This window comes from Peromyscus maniculatus, chromosome 20 (assembly GCF_049852395.1).
Source record: "Peromyscus maniculatus bairdii isolate BWxNUB_F1_BW_parent chromosome 20, HU_Pman_BW_mat_3.1, whole genome shotgun sequence".
NCBI lineage: Eukaryota > Metazoa > Chordata > Mammalia > Rodentia > Cricetidae > Peromyscus > Peromyscus maniculatus.
This window is the reverse complement of record NC_134871.1, coordinates 68,758,367-68,771,024: the sequence shown is the minus strand read 5'-3', so window position 1 is coordinate 68,771,024 and position 12,658 is coordinate 68,758,367. Positions and strand designations below refer to the sequence as shown.

Below are 12,658 nucleotides of genomic sequence, written 5' to 3'. Positions count from 1 at the left end.
GCAGGCATGGAAAGGGAGATCTCTAGGCCTTGCTGGTCAGCCAGCTTAACCTAATAATGGAGACCTAAGTTGTAGTGAGACTTTATATATATATTAGAGAAATGGATCAACAAATTATGAGCACTTGCTATGCTTCCAAAGAACCTGAATTTGGTTCTGAGTACCACATTCGCTGCTCACATCCACCTGTCACTCCAGCTGCATGGGATCTCATGCTCTTCTGGCTTTTTTGGGTACCTGTATACACATGTGCACCTGCGCGCGCATGCACGCGCACACACCCACCCACCCACACACACACACACAGCAATGTAGGAGGTGCCAGCGCTCAGGTGGGTCCTGTACAGAGGGACCATGCCTATCAACGTGCAGTCAGTTTTCTTTCCACTTTTTGTCTTGCAATGCTGTAGATCAAAGCCAGGGCCTTGTGAATGCCCGGGAAGAGCTCTATCGGCTGAGCTGCACCCCAGCGCCAACCCATTATCAACTTTAACTGTAAACAATGTAACTATTTCATTTGTTTGTGAAGGAATGTAATTGATTTTCTATCCAGTAATCTTTTTTTGTTTTGGTTTTTGGAGACAGGGTTTCTCTGTGTAGCTTTTGAGCCTTTCCTGGAACTCACTCTGTAGACCAGGCTGGCCTTGAGCTCACAGAGATCCACCTTCCTCCACCTCCCGAGTGCTGGGATTAAAGGCATGCGCCACCACACCCAGCCCTGTTCAGTGATATTACTGAGCTCTTGGTTTACCTATTCATTCTCTTGAGTTTTCTGTTTTTGTTTGCTGTGCTGGGAATAGGACCTACGGCCTCCAGAGCGCTAAAGGATGGCTCTGCCTTTGAGCTATATCCCTGGCTCTTTTACTTTTCTTCTTTTGAGAACGACCTTTCTTAAATATTTGTTGTATTTATTTAATTTTATTGTATGTGAGTGAATATTTGACCTGCATGTATGTCTGTGCACCACATGGATGCCTGGTGTCCAGTCCACAGAACCCAGGTCCTCTGGAAGAGCAGTCAGTGTTTTTTAACCACTGAGCCATCTCTCCGGCAGCCCACACACATAACTTTTTTAAAAAGGATTTTTAAAAAAGATTTATTATTACAGTGTTCTGCCTGCATGTATCCTGAAGGCCAGAAGAGGGCACCAGATCTCATTACAGATGGTTGTGAGCCACCATATGGTTGCTGGGAATTGAACTCAGGGCCTCTGGAAGAGCAGCCAGTACTCTTAACCACTGAGCCATCTCTCCAGCCCCCTCCCCCTTTTTTTGAGTAGAATGTCTTATAGTCCATGTGAGCACTGAGCATTGTGTGTTGATCTTTAAGTAGTCAAGATGACCTGGAACTTCTGATCTTCCTGCTTCTCCCTCCCAAGCACTGCTAAATGGACTACCACGCCCCATTCTGCCAGGTGCTGAGGGTCAAAACCCAAGGCTGCTGACATGCTAAGCAAGCAGCGCCCCGACAACTGAGTTGTACCCCCAGCCTTTTTTTCTTTTTTCTCTCTTTTTTTGTTTTATGTGGAGACAGAAAAATCTCACAAATCCTAGACTTGTTGATCTTGCTATGTAGCCAAGGATAATTTCAAACTGATCTCCCTCCCTCCATCTCCCAGGCACTAGGACTATAACACACACCATCCCACTTGGTAAAAATCTCTCTTTTCAATTTACAGAAGGCAAAGTCCTGTAGTCCTGTTTTAGTTTAGTTTAGTTTAGTGTGTGTGTGTGTGTGTGTGTGTGTGTGTGTGTGTGTGTGTGTGTGTTTGAGACAGAGTCTCATTATATATAGACCTGGCACTCACAGAGATCCTCCTGCCTCTGCCTCCTGAATGCTGGGATTAAAGGGCAGGCACCACCATGCCCAGCCTTCCTCTTGGATTTTTTATTTTTTTGAGACTTAGTCTAATTTTGTAGCTAAGGCTGCCTTAGAACTAAAGATCATCCTGAGGCCTGTGAGTTAGCTCAGTGGACATGGGAGTTTGAAAGAGAAATGTCTTCCATAAACTTATGCATCTGAGTACTTGGTCCCCAGTTGGTGGCGCTGTTTGGGAGATTATGGAACTTGTAGGACAGGAGCCTTGCTGGAGGAAGCATGTCACTGGAGTGGGCTTTGAGAACTGTAGCCTTGCTCCCCTTACAGATGTGTTGTGTGATGTTTTGTTTTGTGTTCTGACAAATAAGCTTGCCTGGAGATCAGAAGGCGGAACTAGCCACTAGTTAACCATAGAGGTCAGGCAGTGGTGGTGGCACACACCTTTATTCCCAGCATTTGGGAGGCTCAAACCTTTGATCCCAGCACTAAGGAGGTAGAGAGAGGAATATAAAAAGCAGGTAGAGACAAGATGGACAAGATCACCCCCTATTCTGTCTGAGGATTCATAGAGACAGGATCTCCCAAACTCAGTCTGAGAATTTGTAGAGACAGGAGCACCCCATTCAGTCCAAGATTTCTTAGAGGTAAGAAGTCTCTAGTGGCTGCTGCTCTGCTTCCCTGATATTTCAGGTTTCACCCTGATATCTGACTCCAGGTTTTTATTGTTAAGACTACATAGAGTCACACTTCACAGATGGCTCCCTTTCTCTCTCTCTGCTTCCTGTGTGTGATTGAGATGTGATCTTTCAGCTTCCTGCTCTGCTCACCATACCTTCCCTGCCATGATGGAGATCCAGCCCTCAGGAACCATCAGCCTAAATAAATTGTTCCTTAAGTTGCTTGTGGTCATTGTACTTTACCACACCACCAACCAAGAGATCATATCGGCCCAGGACCCCCAAGACCAAGCTCTCAGCCCAAAGGAGATTTATTTGCCCCAGAGGGACAGAGGGCAGGAATAAGAGACAAAGACAGGAGACAGAGGATGAGGAACTAGGGAAAAGGAACAGGGAGAGGAGGCAGGGATATTTGTCCCAGAGGACAAAGGACTGCCTCTGGAGAGAGAGGAGACCAGCGTAGCCCATAGGAAAATGGCGGTTTATAAAGGGAAAAAGGGAAACCTCATGTTAGAATGAGTTATTTAATTTAAGTTGGGCATGTTAATTAGGTGAGCCAAAGAGGGCTTTCCCCCCCCCCCCAAGACAGGGTTTCTCTGTGTAGCTTTTGGAGCCTGTCCTGGAATTCACTCTGTAGACCAGGCTGGCCTGGAACTCACAGAGATCCACCTGCCTCTGCCTCCTGAGTCTGAGATTAAAGGCGTGCGCCAGCACCGCCCAGCCAAAGAGGGCTCCCCCCCCCCACCCCCGAGACAGGGTTTCTCTGTAAAAAGAGGGCTTTTGATTGCTGGACTTCAATACTTTGATAGCTGGACCTTGGTAATAGCCTCAGGAGGAGGAAGTGGCCAAATAAGGGACTAGACCTTGGTGGCCAGCTTCAGGAATGTCATCTAATGGTTTTTAGCAAGGCAGAGGGAATGGGGAGAAGGACAGGGCCTGCCAAAGCTGTTTGCCATGTTCGAGCTGGCCAGTGTCCCTTCAAACTAATGTATGTAGAAAACTAACACATCAGGTAAAGGCCCCTGTCACCAAGCCTGATGACCTGAGTTTGAGCCCTAGGATCCCATATAGTGTAAAGAGAGAACAGACCCTAGAAGTTGTCCTCTGACTTCTGCGCATGTACCATGAGATGTGCATGATGTCACACAGGCACACACTAAAGTAATAAAAAATGTAAAACATACATGAATTATTAGAAATAAAGCTCCCTGCCTCAGCCTCCCGGGCGGGGTGTGGGGGGGGGGCCGGGGAAGCAGAGGCATGCACCATTGCAACATTGTGCCTGGTTCCCGTTACTGTTTCTAAACATTGGTTTATTATTGTGTGTGCATATGAGTGTGTGGTGTGTCCACACATGGAGCACAACTCAGAGGAGCTGTGTGGGATCAAACTTAGGTCATCAGGCTTGGAAACACCTCTATCTGCTGAGTCACTTCATCAGGCCCCTTTTGGGATTTTTAAACTTTTTTTCTTATTACGTGTGTGTGTGTGTGTGTGTGTGTGTGCGCGCGCGCGCGCGTGCGTGCGTGCGTGCGTGTGTGTGTGTGTGTGTGTGTGTGTGTGTGTGTGTGCAAGTCACAAGTTTGGAGGTCAGGGGACAATTTTCAGGCATCAGTTCTCTGTTTCCATTGTGTGTCTTTGCGATGGAACTCAGGTAGTCATGCTCAATATCAGGCACCTTGACCTCCAAAACATAAATGTAAAAACATATATATAAGAAGAGTGGCGGCGGTGGCGCACGCCTTTAATCCTAGCACTCAGAAGGCAGAGATCCTCTGGATCTCTGTGAGTTCAAGGCCACCCTGGATTACTTGAGATTGATCTAGTGCAGGAGAGAAGCAGAGCCAGGCAGTGGTGGCACACACCTTCAATCCCAGTATCTGGGAAGCACACGCCCCATTAATCCCAGCACTAGGAAGGTTGAGACAGGAAGTGAAATGGCTGGGCGGACATAGGCATAAAAGGCACAAGAAGACGGGAACTAGGCCCTTTCAGTTGAGGACTAGGCATTCAGTCTGAGGATGGAGATCGGCTGTGGAGTTGGCGAGGTGAGAAGTGGCTGTGGCTTATTTCCTCTGATCTTTCATCATTTACCCCACTATCTGGCTCCGGGTTTTTATTATAAGAACATTTAGGATTTGTGCAACAGTCTGGTTCCAGGGACTCTGATGTCCTCTTCTCGCTTTCCAGGCATCAGGCATGTACATAGTGCATAAGCAAGCAGGCAAATAAAGACATCATTAAAAAGTTTTTGAAGAGTAGGCATGGCAGTGCCCACCTTGAAGCTCAGCACTCTGGAAGCATAGGCAGATCTCTGTGAGTTTCCGGCCAGCCAGACTCTACCTAGCAGACTCTGTCTTAACAACAACAAAAAGAAACACATACTTTGTTAACTCTAGTCACCAAAATCTGTTCTTCCTCTCTGATGGTAACATTGCCGCCAATATTTTTACTTAATTTTGTTGAGTTGTTTTTCTTACTATTTTTTTTAGAGGGGAAGGCTTTAAGACAGGGTTTCTCTGTGTAGACCGGGTTGTTCTGGAACTTACTCTGTAGACCAGACTGCTCTTCATCTCAGAGATCTACCTGCCTCTGCCTTCCAAGTGCTAGGATTAAAGGTGTGTGCTCCCACCACCTGACTTTTTTCTTATATTATTATTATTATTATTATTATTATTATTATTATTATTATTATGGTTTTTTGAGACAGGATTTCTCTGTGTAGCCCAGGCTGGCCTCAAACTCACAGAGATCCACCTGCTGGGATTAAAGGTATGCACCACTACCACCTGACTTTCTATTATTATACAGAATTGTTTACTTTATTAACATTAAGAACAAACACCGGCCAGGCAGTGGTGGCCCACATGACTTCTTCCTGATGCCTCCTGTTAGGTGGTTCCCATTCTAACTTGACCTGATTGAAACATTGTCTGCCAGATTTCTGTCCTATAAATTGCTCTCTTTCTAAATATTTTTTGTTGTTGTTTTCGGTTTTCCAAGACAAGGTTTCTCTATATAAGAGTCTTGGCTGTCCTGGAATTCACTCTATAGATTGTTAGGGGATATTATTTTAAGATGTGTTACTTTTGTGTACGCTGTGAAACATTTATTCAATGATGTAAAGATGTGTTGCATTCTTTTATGTTGCTTTTGTTTATCTCTGTGAAGCTGTGTTACTGTGCCTGTCTAAAACACCTGATGGTCTAATAAAGAGTTGAACAGTCGTCGATAGTGAGGCAGGAGAAAGGACAGTCAGAGCTGGCAGGCAGAGAGAATTAATAGAAGGAGAAACTTGGGAGAGGTGAGATCTAGGAGTGAGAGAAGGAGGAGGACACCAGGGTCCAGCCACCCAGATACACAGCCAGCAACAGAGTAAGAAAGAAAGGTATACAAAAATAGAGAAATGTAAAAATCCAGAGGCAAAAGACAGAGAGATTAATTTAAGAAAACCTGGCAAGAAACAAGCCAAGCTAAGGCCTGGCATTTATAATTAAGCCTCTGTATGTGACTTATTTGGGAGCAGGGTGGCAGGCCCACCAAAAGAGCAAAAACACCAACAGTAAATCAGGCTGGCCTCAGACTCACAGAGATCCACCTGCCTCCGAATGCACCACCACTGCCCAGCAGATTTATTTATTTATTTTTATTTTATGTGCATGAATATCTGTGTGCCTGGTTACCTCGGAGGCCAGAAGAAGGCTATGAGCTACCATGTGGGTACTGGGAACCAAACCAAGTTCCTCCAGAAAAGCAGTCATTGCTCTTAGCCTTCCAGCCATCTCAGCCCCTCCCCCACCCTGTAAATTACTCTTTACTTTGTTAATTAGTAAGAATAGGGGACTGGGGAACATTGAGATTATGTAAATACTACATTACTCATCAAACTTACCTCTTATCAGAATGAAGCCAAGAATTGCTATCTAAACTGTGGACTACTAACCAGTCATTATTATTATTATTACTATTATTATTATTATTATTATTATTATTATTATCATTATTTGAGATAAATTGTCACTATGCCTCCCAGGCTAATCTGTGTAGCATATCAAATGCCTTGAACCCGTTAGTGAGTCTCTTGCCTCAGTCACCTGGGGCCGGGGTTACAAGTGTGCACTGTCACACCTGGCTCACATTGCCTGTTCCCACACTCATAGTTCTTTGATCTGGTTAGAGAACCTACAAGAAGTTGTCTTCCACTTTTGAATGTGACTTGATCATGTTGGTTTTTTGTTTGTTTGTTTGTTTCAAGACAGGGTTTCTCTGTGTAGTTTTGGTGCCTGTCCTGGATCTCACTATGTAGACCAGGCTGGCCTCAAACTCACAGAGACCCACCTGCCTCTGCCTCCCATGTGCTGGGATTAAAGGCATGTGCCACCACCACCTGGCCTTATTATTGGTTTTTCAAGACAGGGTTTCTCTGTGTAGTCCTGGCTGTCCTGGAACTCACTCTGTAGACCAGTCTGGTCTTGAACTCAAAGATATCCATCTATCTCTGCTTCCCAAGTGATGGAATTAAAAGCACCCCAAAAATTCTACCAGGGAACTCCTACAGCTGATAAACACCTTCAGTAATGTGGCAGGATACAACATTAACTCAAATAAATCAGTAGCCCTCTTATATACAAATAATAAATGAGCCAAGAAAGAAATCAGAGAAATATCACCCTTTACAATAGCCACAAATAATATAAAATACCTTGGAGTAACTTTAACCAAGCAAGTGAAAGGTCTGTATGACAAGAACTTTAAGTCCTTAAAGAAACAAATTGAAGAAGATATCAGAAAATGGAAAGATCTCCCATGCTCATGGATAGGTAGAATCAACATAGTAAAAATGGCAATCTTACCAAAAGCAATCTACAGATTCAATGCAATCCCCATCAAAATCCCAACACAATTCTTCTCAGACCTGCAAAGCACACTACTCAACTTCATGTGGAAAAACAAAAGACCCAGGATAGCTAAAACAATCCTGTACAATAAAGCAACCTCTGGAGGCATCACCATTCCTGACCTCAAGCTCTACTATAGAGCTATAGTAATAAAAACAGCTTGGTATTGGCATAAAAACTGACATGTGGACCAATGGAATCGAATTGAAGACCCTGACATTAATCCACACACATATGAACACCTGATTTTTGACAAAGAAGCCAAAACTGTACAATGCCACCCCCCCCACACACACACACAGAGAGAATTAAAACATCCAATAAGATGGACATAGTCACACATATCTTTAATCTCAACACTTGAGACATTGAGGTAGGATTGAAAGTTAGTTCAAGGCTAGCCTGGGCTACATACAAAGATTTTTGTTTGTTTGTTTAAGTTGAGAAGGAACAGGGAGGTTTGAGAAAACGCAACAGGACCCACTGAGTCATGAGCGCCAAGAAAATGAATCAGAGAAGAAAGGACCCCAGACAAATACAAGAGTTTCTCTCAGTAGCAGTTTTATTTGATTCAGAGTGAGACTCACTGGCCCACCCCACTGGCCATGGGGGCATCCTTGAACAGACCTGTTGTCCTGGGTTTCTTCATCTGCCTCTTACAAGGACAGGAAAGCTATGGGTCACATCTATGTGTCAGGGCAGGGAGAGGCCCAGCCACGCTGTCAGGCTGCAGCTTGGCTGGGAGGGGATCATGCTGCATGCGGAGAGGGGCTGGATGAGCACTAGTGTTAGGCCTGGAGCTATAGAGGAGGCCGGGGTCAGGGTCCGAGATCCGATGAGGCTCAGTAGCTGTGAATAGAAGACTTGTCCAGTTCACTGTGCTGTTCCTTCTGGGACTCTGTCACCACCTGCTGGGGGCAAGGCACACAAGGATAACTCAGCACCACCCTCCTTGGGATCATCTAGTGCCCCCGCTGTCACAGCTCGATGGGGCTACAGTTTATCCCCTCCTTCACTTTTTCTTGGTTTTTTTAAGTCACGGTTTCTCTGTGTAGCCCTGGCTGTCCTGGAACTCACTCTGTAGACTAAGCTGGCCTCAAACTCAGGGCTGCCTCGGCATCCTGAGGGCTGGGACTAAAGGTGTGTGTGTGTGTGTGTGTGTGTGTGTGTGTGTGTGTGTGTGCAACCACTACCTGGCTATCCATTCCTCTTCTGTCTGGTGTCCCTCCCTGGATCCGCAGATACAGGAACTTGTCACACAAACTTTATAACCTGAGTTTGATCCCTGAAACTCACAGTAAAGGGAGAGATGACTCCTGAAAATGTCCTCTGATCGCCACATGAGCACATGGCACAGGTGTGCCTACACACACACACACACATACACACACACACACACACCTATCTGGCGTCCCTCCCAGGAACCATGTACCCTCAACACCCTAAGATATGCAGTCAGGCCAGATCAGGGCTCAGAAACATTAGAAATGGTGGGTCCCAGATGAAGGGATTTGTCTTACCTCCCCATCCCGGGTCTCAATAGTCCTGATCAGAACCATCTTCCGGCTGTGGCTGTCCTGGGGAGCTTCCACCTCAGGCACTGGACAAGGCAGGAGAGAGGACAGGGGAAGGTTTGGGATTCTCTCCTTTCAGACTCCCACCCCTGAAGGCCAGGAACCTCACTACTCGAGGAATAGGAGTCAATCCCGGATGAGAGTGGGCAGAGCAATCAGCAGAAGGCACAAAGGAGATGCAGGCTAGAAGCCAGGTGTAGAGGACTCACCAGTCGTCTTTAAACTTAGGGACGCAAAGGAATGCACCGGCACTGAGATCCTGCGGGCAAAGCACACACACACAGCCTGGTTATTCCCTTCGCTAGACCCAGTGCCCTACCATGCCTGCCCTGTCCCAGCAGCCGCGCCACTCACCGGCTCTCCTCCCCTTCCAGCAGCTTCCTGTAGGTGGCGATCTCGATATCCAGGGCCATCTTGACATTGAGGAGCTCCTGGTACTCCCGCAGGTGCCGGGCCATCTCTTCCTTCAGCTGTCGAAGCTCTTCCTCCAGCCGCGCAGCGCCCGCTTGGTACCCTCCAGCCTCCAGGGCGAACTGCTCCTCCAGCTCCCGCAGCTGTCTGAGCAGCGCCTCGTTCTGGGGTAAGGGAAGAAGAAGGGGGCCCGTCGGAAAGTCCTTCAGCATCCACCCACCGGTCCAGGCAGCAGCAGCAGCAGCAGCAGCAGCAGCAGCAGCAGCAGCAGCAGCAGCAGCAGAGTGCTCACCGTGCCACGCAGCCCGTCCACCTCGCACGTCAGGCTCTGGATCTGACGTCGGGACTCGTTCATCTCCTGCTTGGCCTGGCGTAGGGCCTCGTGGTTGCGGTTGGCGGCGTCCGATAGGTCGGCATACTGCGGCGTGGTAGACAGGTCCGGCTGGGATGCGCGCCTTTCCCAGTGCCTCCCACCCCCAGGGCCCCCCAGAGTCCTCCCCTGCTCTCGCACTTTGGACTTATACCACTCCTCTGCCTCCTGCAGATTCTTGGCGGCAATGTTCTCATACTGCATACGGATGTCCCTCAGCGCAGCCGTCAGCTCCGGCTTCACCGTCGCCTCCACCTCCACCTGCTGCACCTGCTGGCTCTCCATGCTCACCTGCAGGTCCCGAAGCTCCTACCGGCCAGGAAGGGTGGAGGTTGTGAATAGAAAAGAAGAATGCCTAGCCGGGCATGGAGGTACACGCACGCACTCCCAGCTTTCGAGAGGCCGAGGCAGAAAACTCACTAGTTCAAGACCAGTCTGGCCTTTGAGACCGTGTCTCAAAATAATTAAATAAATAAAATTTAAAAAAAAAAAATTTTTTTTGAAGTGTGTGGGGCGGGGAGGCACTGGCATAAACAGAAGGGGGCGCTAGGGAGTGCAGCGCGCACAGGATTCTGAGACCTGAGCCGGGGATGCCCTGAGGCCCGTCGTCAGGTTCAGGGTGTAGCTACCCCGACCGCCAACAGGTGGCGCATGGGTGGGAGTCAACCCACCTGTAGCCCGGGCAAAGGGCGGGGTTGTCATCACACCGCATCCCGGTTGTCGCCGCCGCTGCAGCGAGGCCTCTCCCAAGCCTTCCCAGACACCCCCATCACCCACCTCTTCGTGTAGCTTCTTGAGGAACTCAATTTCATCCATCAGAGACTCAATCTTGCGCTCTAGTTCTAGGCGGGACAGGGTGGCGTCGTCCACATCCTTTGTGCGTGGGAAGGGGAGGGGGTTCAAGAGAAAGGAGGGTTCTTCAGGCAGAGGAAAGGCCAGCCTGCCTCGGAGACACGGAGATGCCTCCCCTAACCCACTGATGCCACCCCCCCTAGAATCGCTGCTGGGGGTGCAGATGGGGTGGTGGGACTCGACGTGGCCCCCACTCACCTTACGGAAGAGCACCAGGTTGTGTTCCGCGTCCTCCCGCTTGCGGGCTTCTTCTTCTAACCTGGCAGGCGGAGTGGGGAGACACTGAACTGCCGGATCACCTCCCAGCCCTCGGGTCCCATCCAGCACCCCGCCCCCATCTGCTCCTGCAGCTGCCCTGGATCTAAAGCGAGGGATTCAGCCCGCCCGTCTAACGGGCTGGGAACAGGAAAAAAAAAAAAGTCCCCTTAATACTTGGCCACTTCTCCTAGGCGCTCGGGAGCGCAGTGCCGGGAGGGGGGCCGGCCAGGATGCTGCGGCACCGGCTGGGGTTGGCCAGCCGGGCCACGCCCTAGGGCTGTCGGCTCCCTGGGGAAGAAAGGGAGGAGCGGAGGGGGCGCCTGGCGGGCCCAGCCCTGCCCTCTGACCTCTGCTTGAGCGCCGCCAGGTCCTCCGCCAGCGCGTCGCGCTCCACCTGCACCCGGTCGCGCTCCCGGCCCAGCAGCTCCAGTTCGCGCCGCAGCTCCCGCAGCTCCTGCTGGCACAGCTGGTCGGCGCGCGCCGGCTCCTGGCCCCGGGCTTGGCTCAGCTCGCCGCGCAGGGCTGCGTTCTGCTGCTCCAGGAAGCGCACCTTCTCGATGAAGTTGGCGAAGCGGTCGTTGAGCTCCTGGAGCTCCTGCTTCTCGTTGCTCCGCGTGGCCAGGAACTCCTGGTTGAGGGCCTCGGCCATGGAGAAGTCGAGGCGCTCCGAGGGCAAGCGCAGGGCCCCCGCCCGAGGGGCACGGAAGCTGCCCAGGCGCGCCGAGGAGCTCGGGGACCCCGAGCCCAGCAGGCGGCTGCTGGAGAAGCGAGAGCTGGAGGAGTAGGAGTAAGCCCCGGGGGACAGCGAGGGCGGCGGCCCGAAGGTCCGGCGGTACGAGGTGGAGCTGATGCTGGACCGGAGGCCGGACGAGTGATGATGGCTCATGGTGGCGGAGGATGGCATTCGGCGCTTGGCAGAGCTAGGCCGGGCGGGAAGGAGCCGCAGACCGATGCGGGGCAGCTTTATAGCCCTGCGGTCTCAGGGGGGTGTGTTGGGGGGGGCACGACAGCTCCTCCCACTGGCCTGACTACAGACGGACCGTGTGGGGAGGGGGATGCCCCACCCTGCAGAGCGGCGACACCACCCCTTCCCTCTCCCGGTTGCTGGCACCCTGCCTCCTTGATTCCCCCTTGTTGCTGGCAGAGATCAGGGATGTGACAAGCAGGATGGAGGTGGCCTAGAGGTCCCAGCGTGACTCCAACGCTGGAGCCTAGGGTGGGAGGACATGACTTGACCCGGGGTGGCCCCTCAGAAGAGGAGGTAAGAATTAGGGAATAGGAGGGAACTGAGGTTAAAGGCAAGCTTTTGGCTATGAGAAGGAGGTAGGTGGAGGGAGAGCTAGCCTGGCCTAAACCGGGGAGTTTGTACCTCCTCCCGTCTCCTGAAACTGGGGTTCTTTTTCACCTGTTGTCAGCTGCCCCCCTCCCCGCCTGCTCCTTGACCACAGCTAAGAGAAATAGGGGACAGGAGGGCTGAGGCAGAGGGGCCTGGGGAAGGGCTTCTCTCCGCCTGCTCCCCAGGGCACGGTAAAGGCTGTGGTTGGCGCCAGCTCTGCAGCTAATGGACTGACCAGCTCCCCTCCCCCTGCCCTTGTCCAGCAGAAGTTGCCTGCTGCTGTTTCCACCTTAAAGACACAGCCCCCAAACTTAGATTGAACACCTGCCTCCACAAGGTGGCCACCTCACAGGGGCTTGAGGGTGAGCTCCGAGGCTGAGGGGAGTGCACCTGTGGTGTGCTGTCCGTCCGTCTGTCTGTCTGCCTTGACCGGATTCTGTCCCCCTCCGCTCCCACTGCTGCTC

At 50.6% G+C, this 12,658-nt stretch overlaps 1 protein-coding gene across 4 annotated transcripts; it reads right to left on the bottom strand.

The window, feature by feature from the left end:
* Positions 1 to 7,937: 7,937 nt before the first annotated feature.
* Prph (peripherin) lies at positions 7,938 to 12,658 on the bottom strand. 4 transcript variants are annotated; one of them, XM_006974393.3, is made up of 9 exons: positions 11,206 to 12,658; positions 10,799 to 10,859; positions 10,526 to 10,621; positions 9,890 to 10,057; positions 9,671 to 9,796; positions 9,322 to 9,542; positions 9,177 to 9,226; positions 8,914 to 8,993; positions 7,938 to 8,304 (listed from the first exon to the last, which is right to left on the bottom strand). In XM_006974393.3, the coding sequence occupies exons 1-9, from the start codon at positions 11,760 to 11,762 to the stop codon at positions 8,236 to 8,238; spliced, it is 1,428 nt and encodes a 475-aa protein (XP_006974455.1). In that variant the 5' UTR covers positions 11,763 to 12,658; the 3' UTR covers positions 7,938 to 8,235. The 4 variants fall into 4 exon arrangements, with proteins under 4 accessions (XP_006974455.1, XP_006974456.1, XP_006974454.1 ...); XM_006974394.4 differs by having other exon boundaries at positions 8,119 to 8,301; positions 11,206 to 11,871; XM_006974392.3 differs by having other exon boundaries at positions 8,119 to 8,301; positions 9,671 to 10,057; positions 11,206 to 11,880.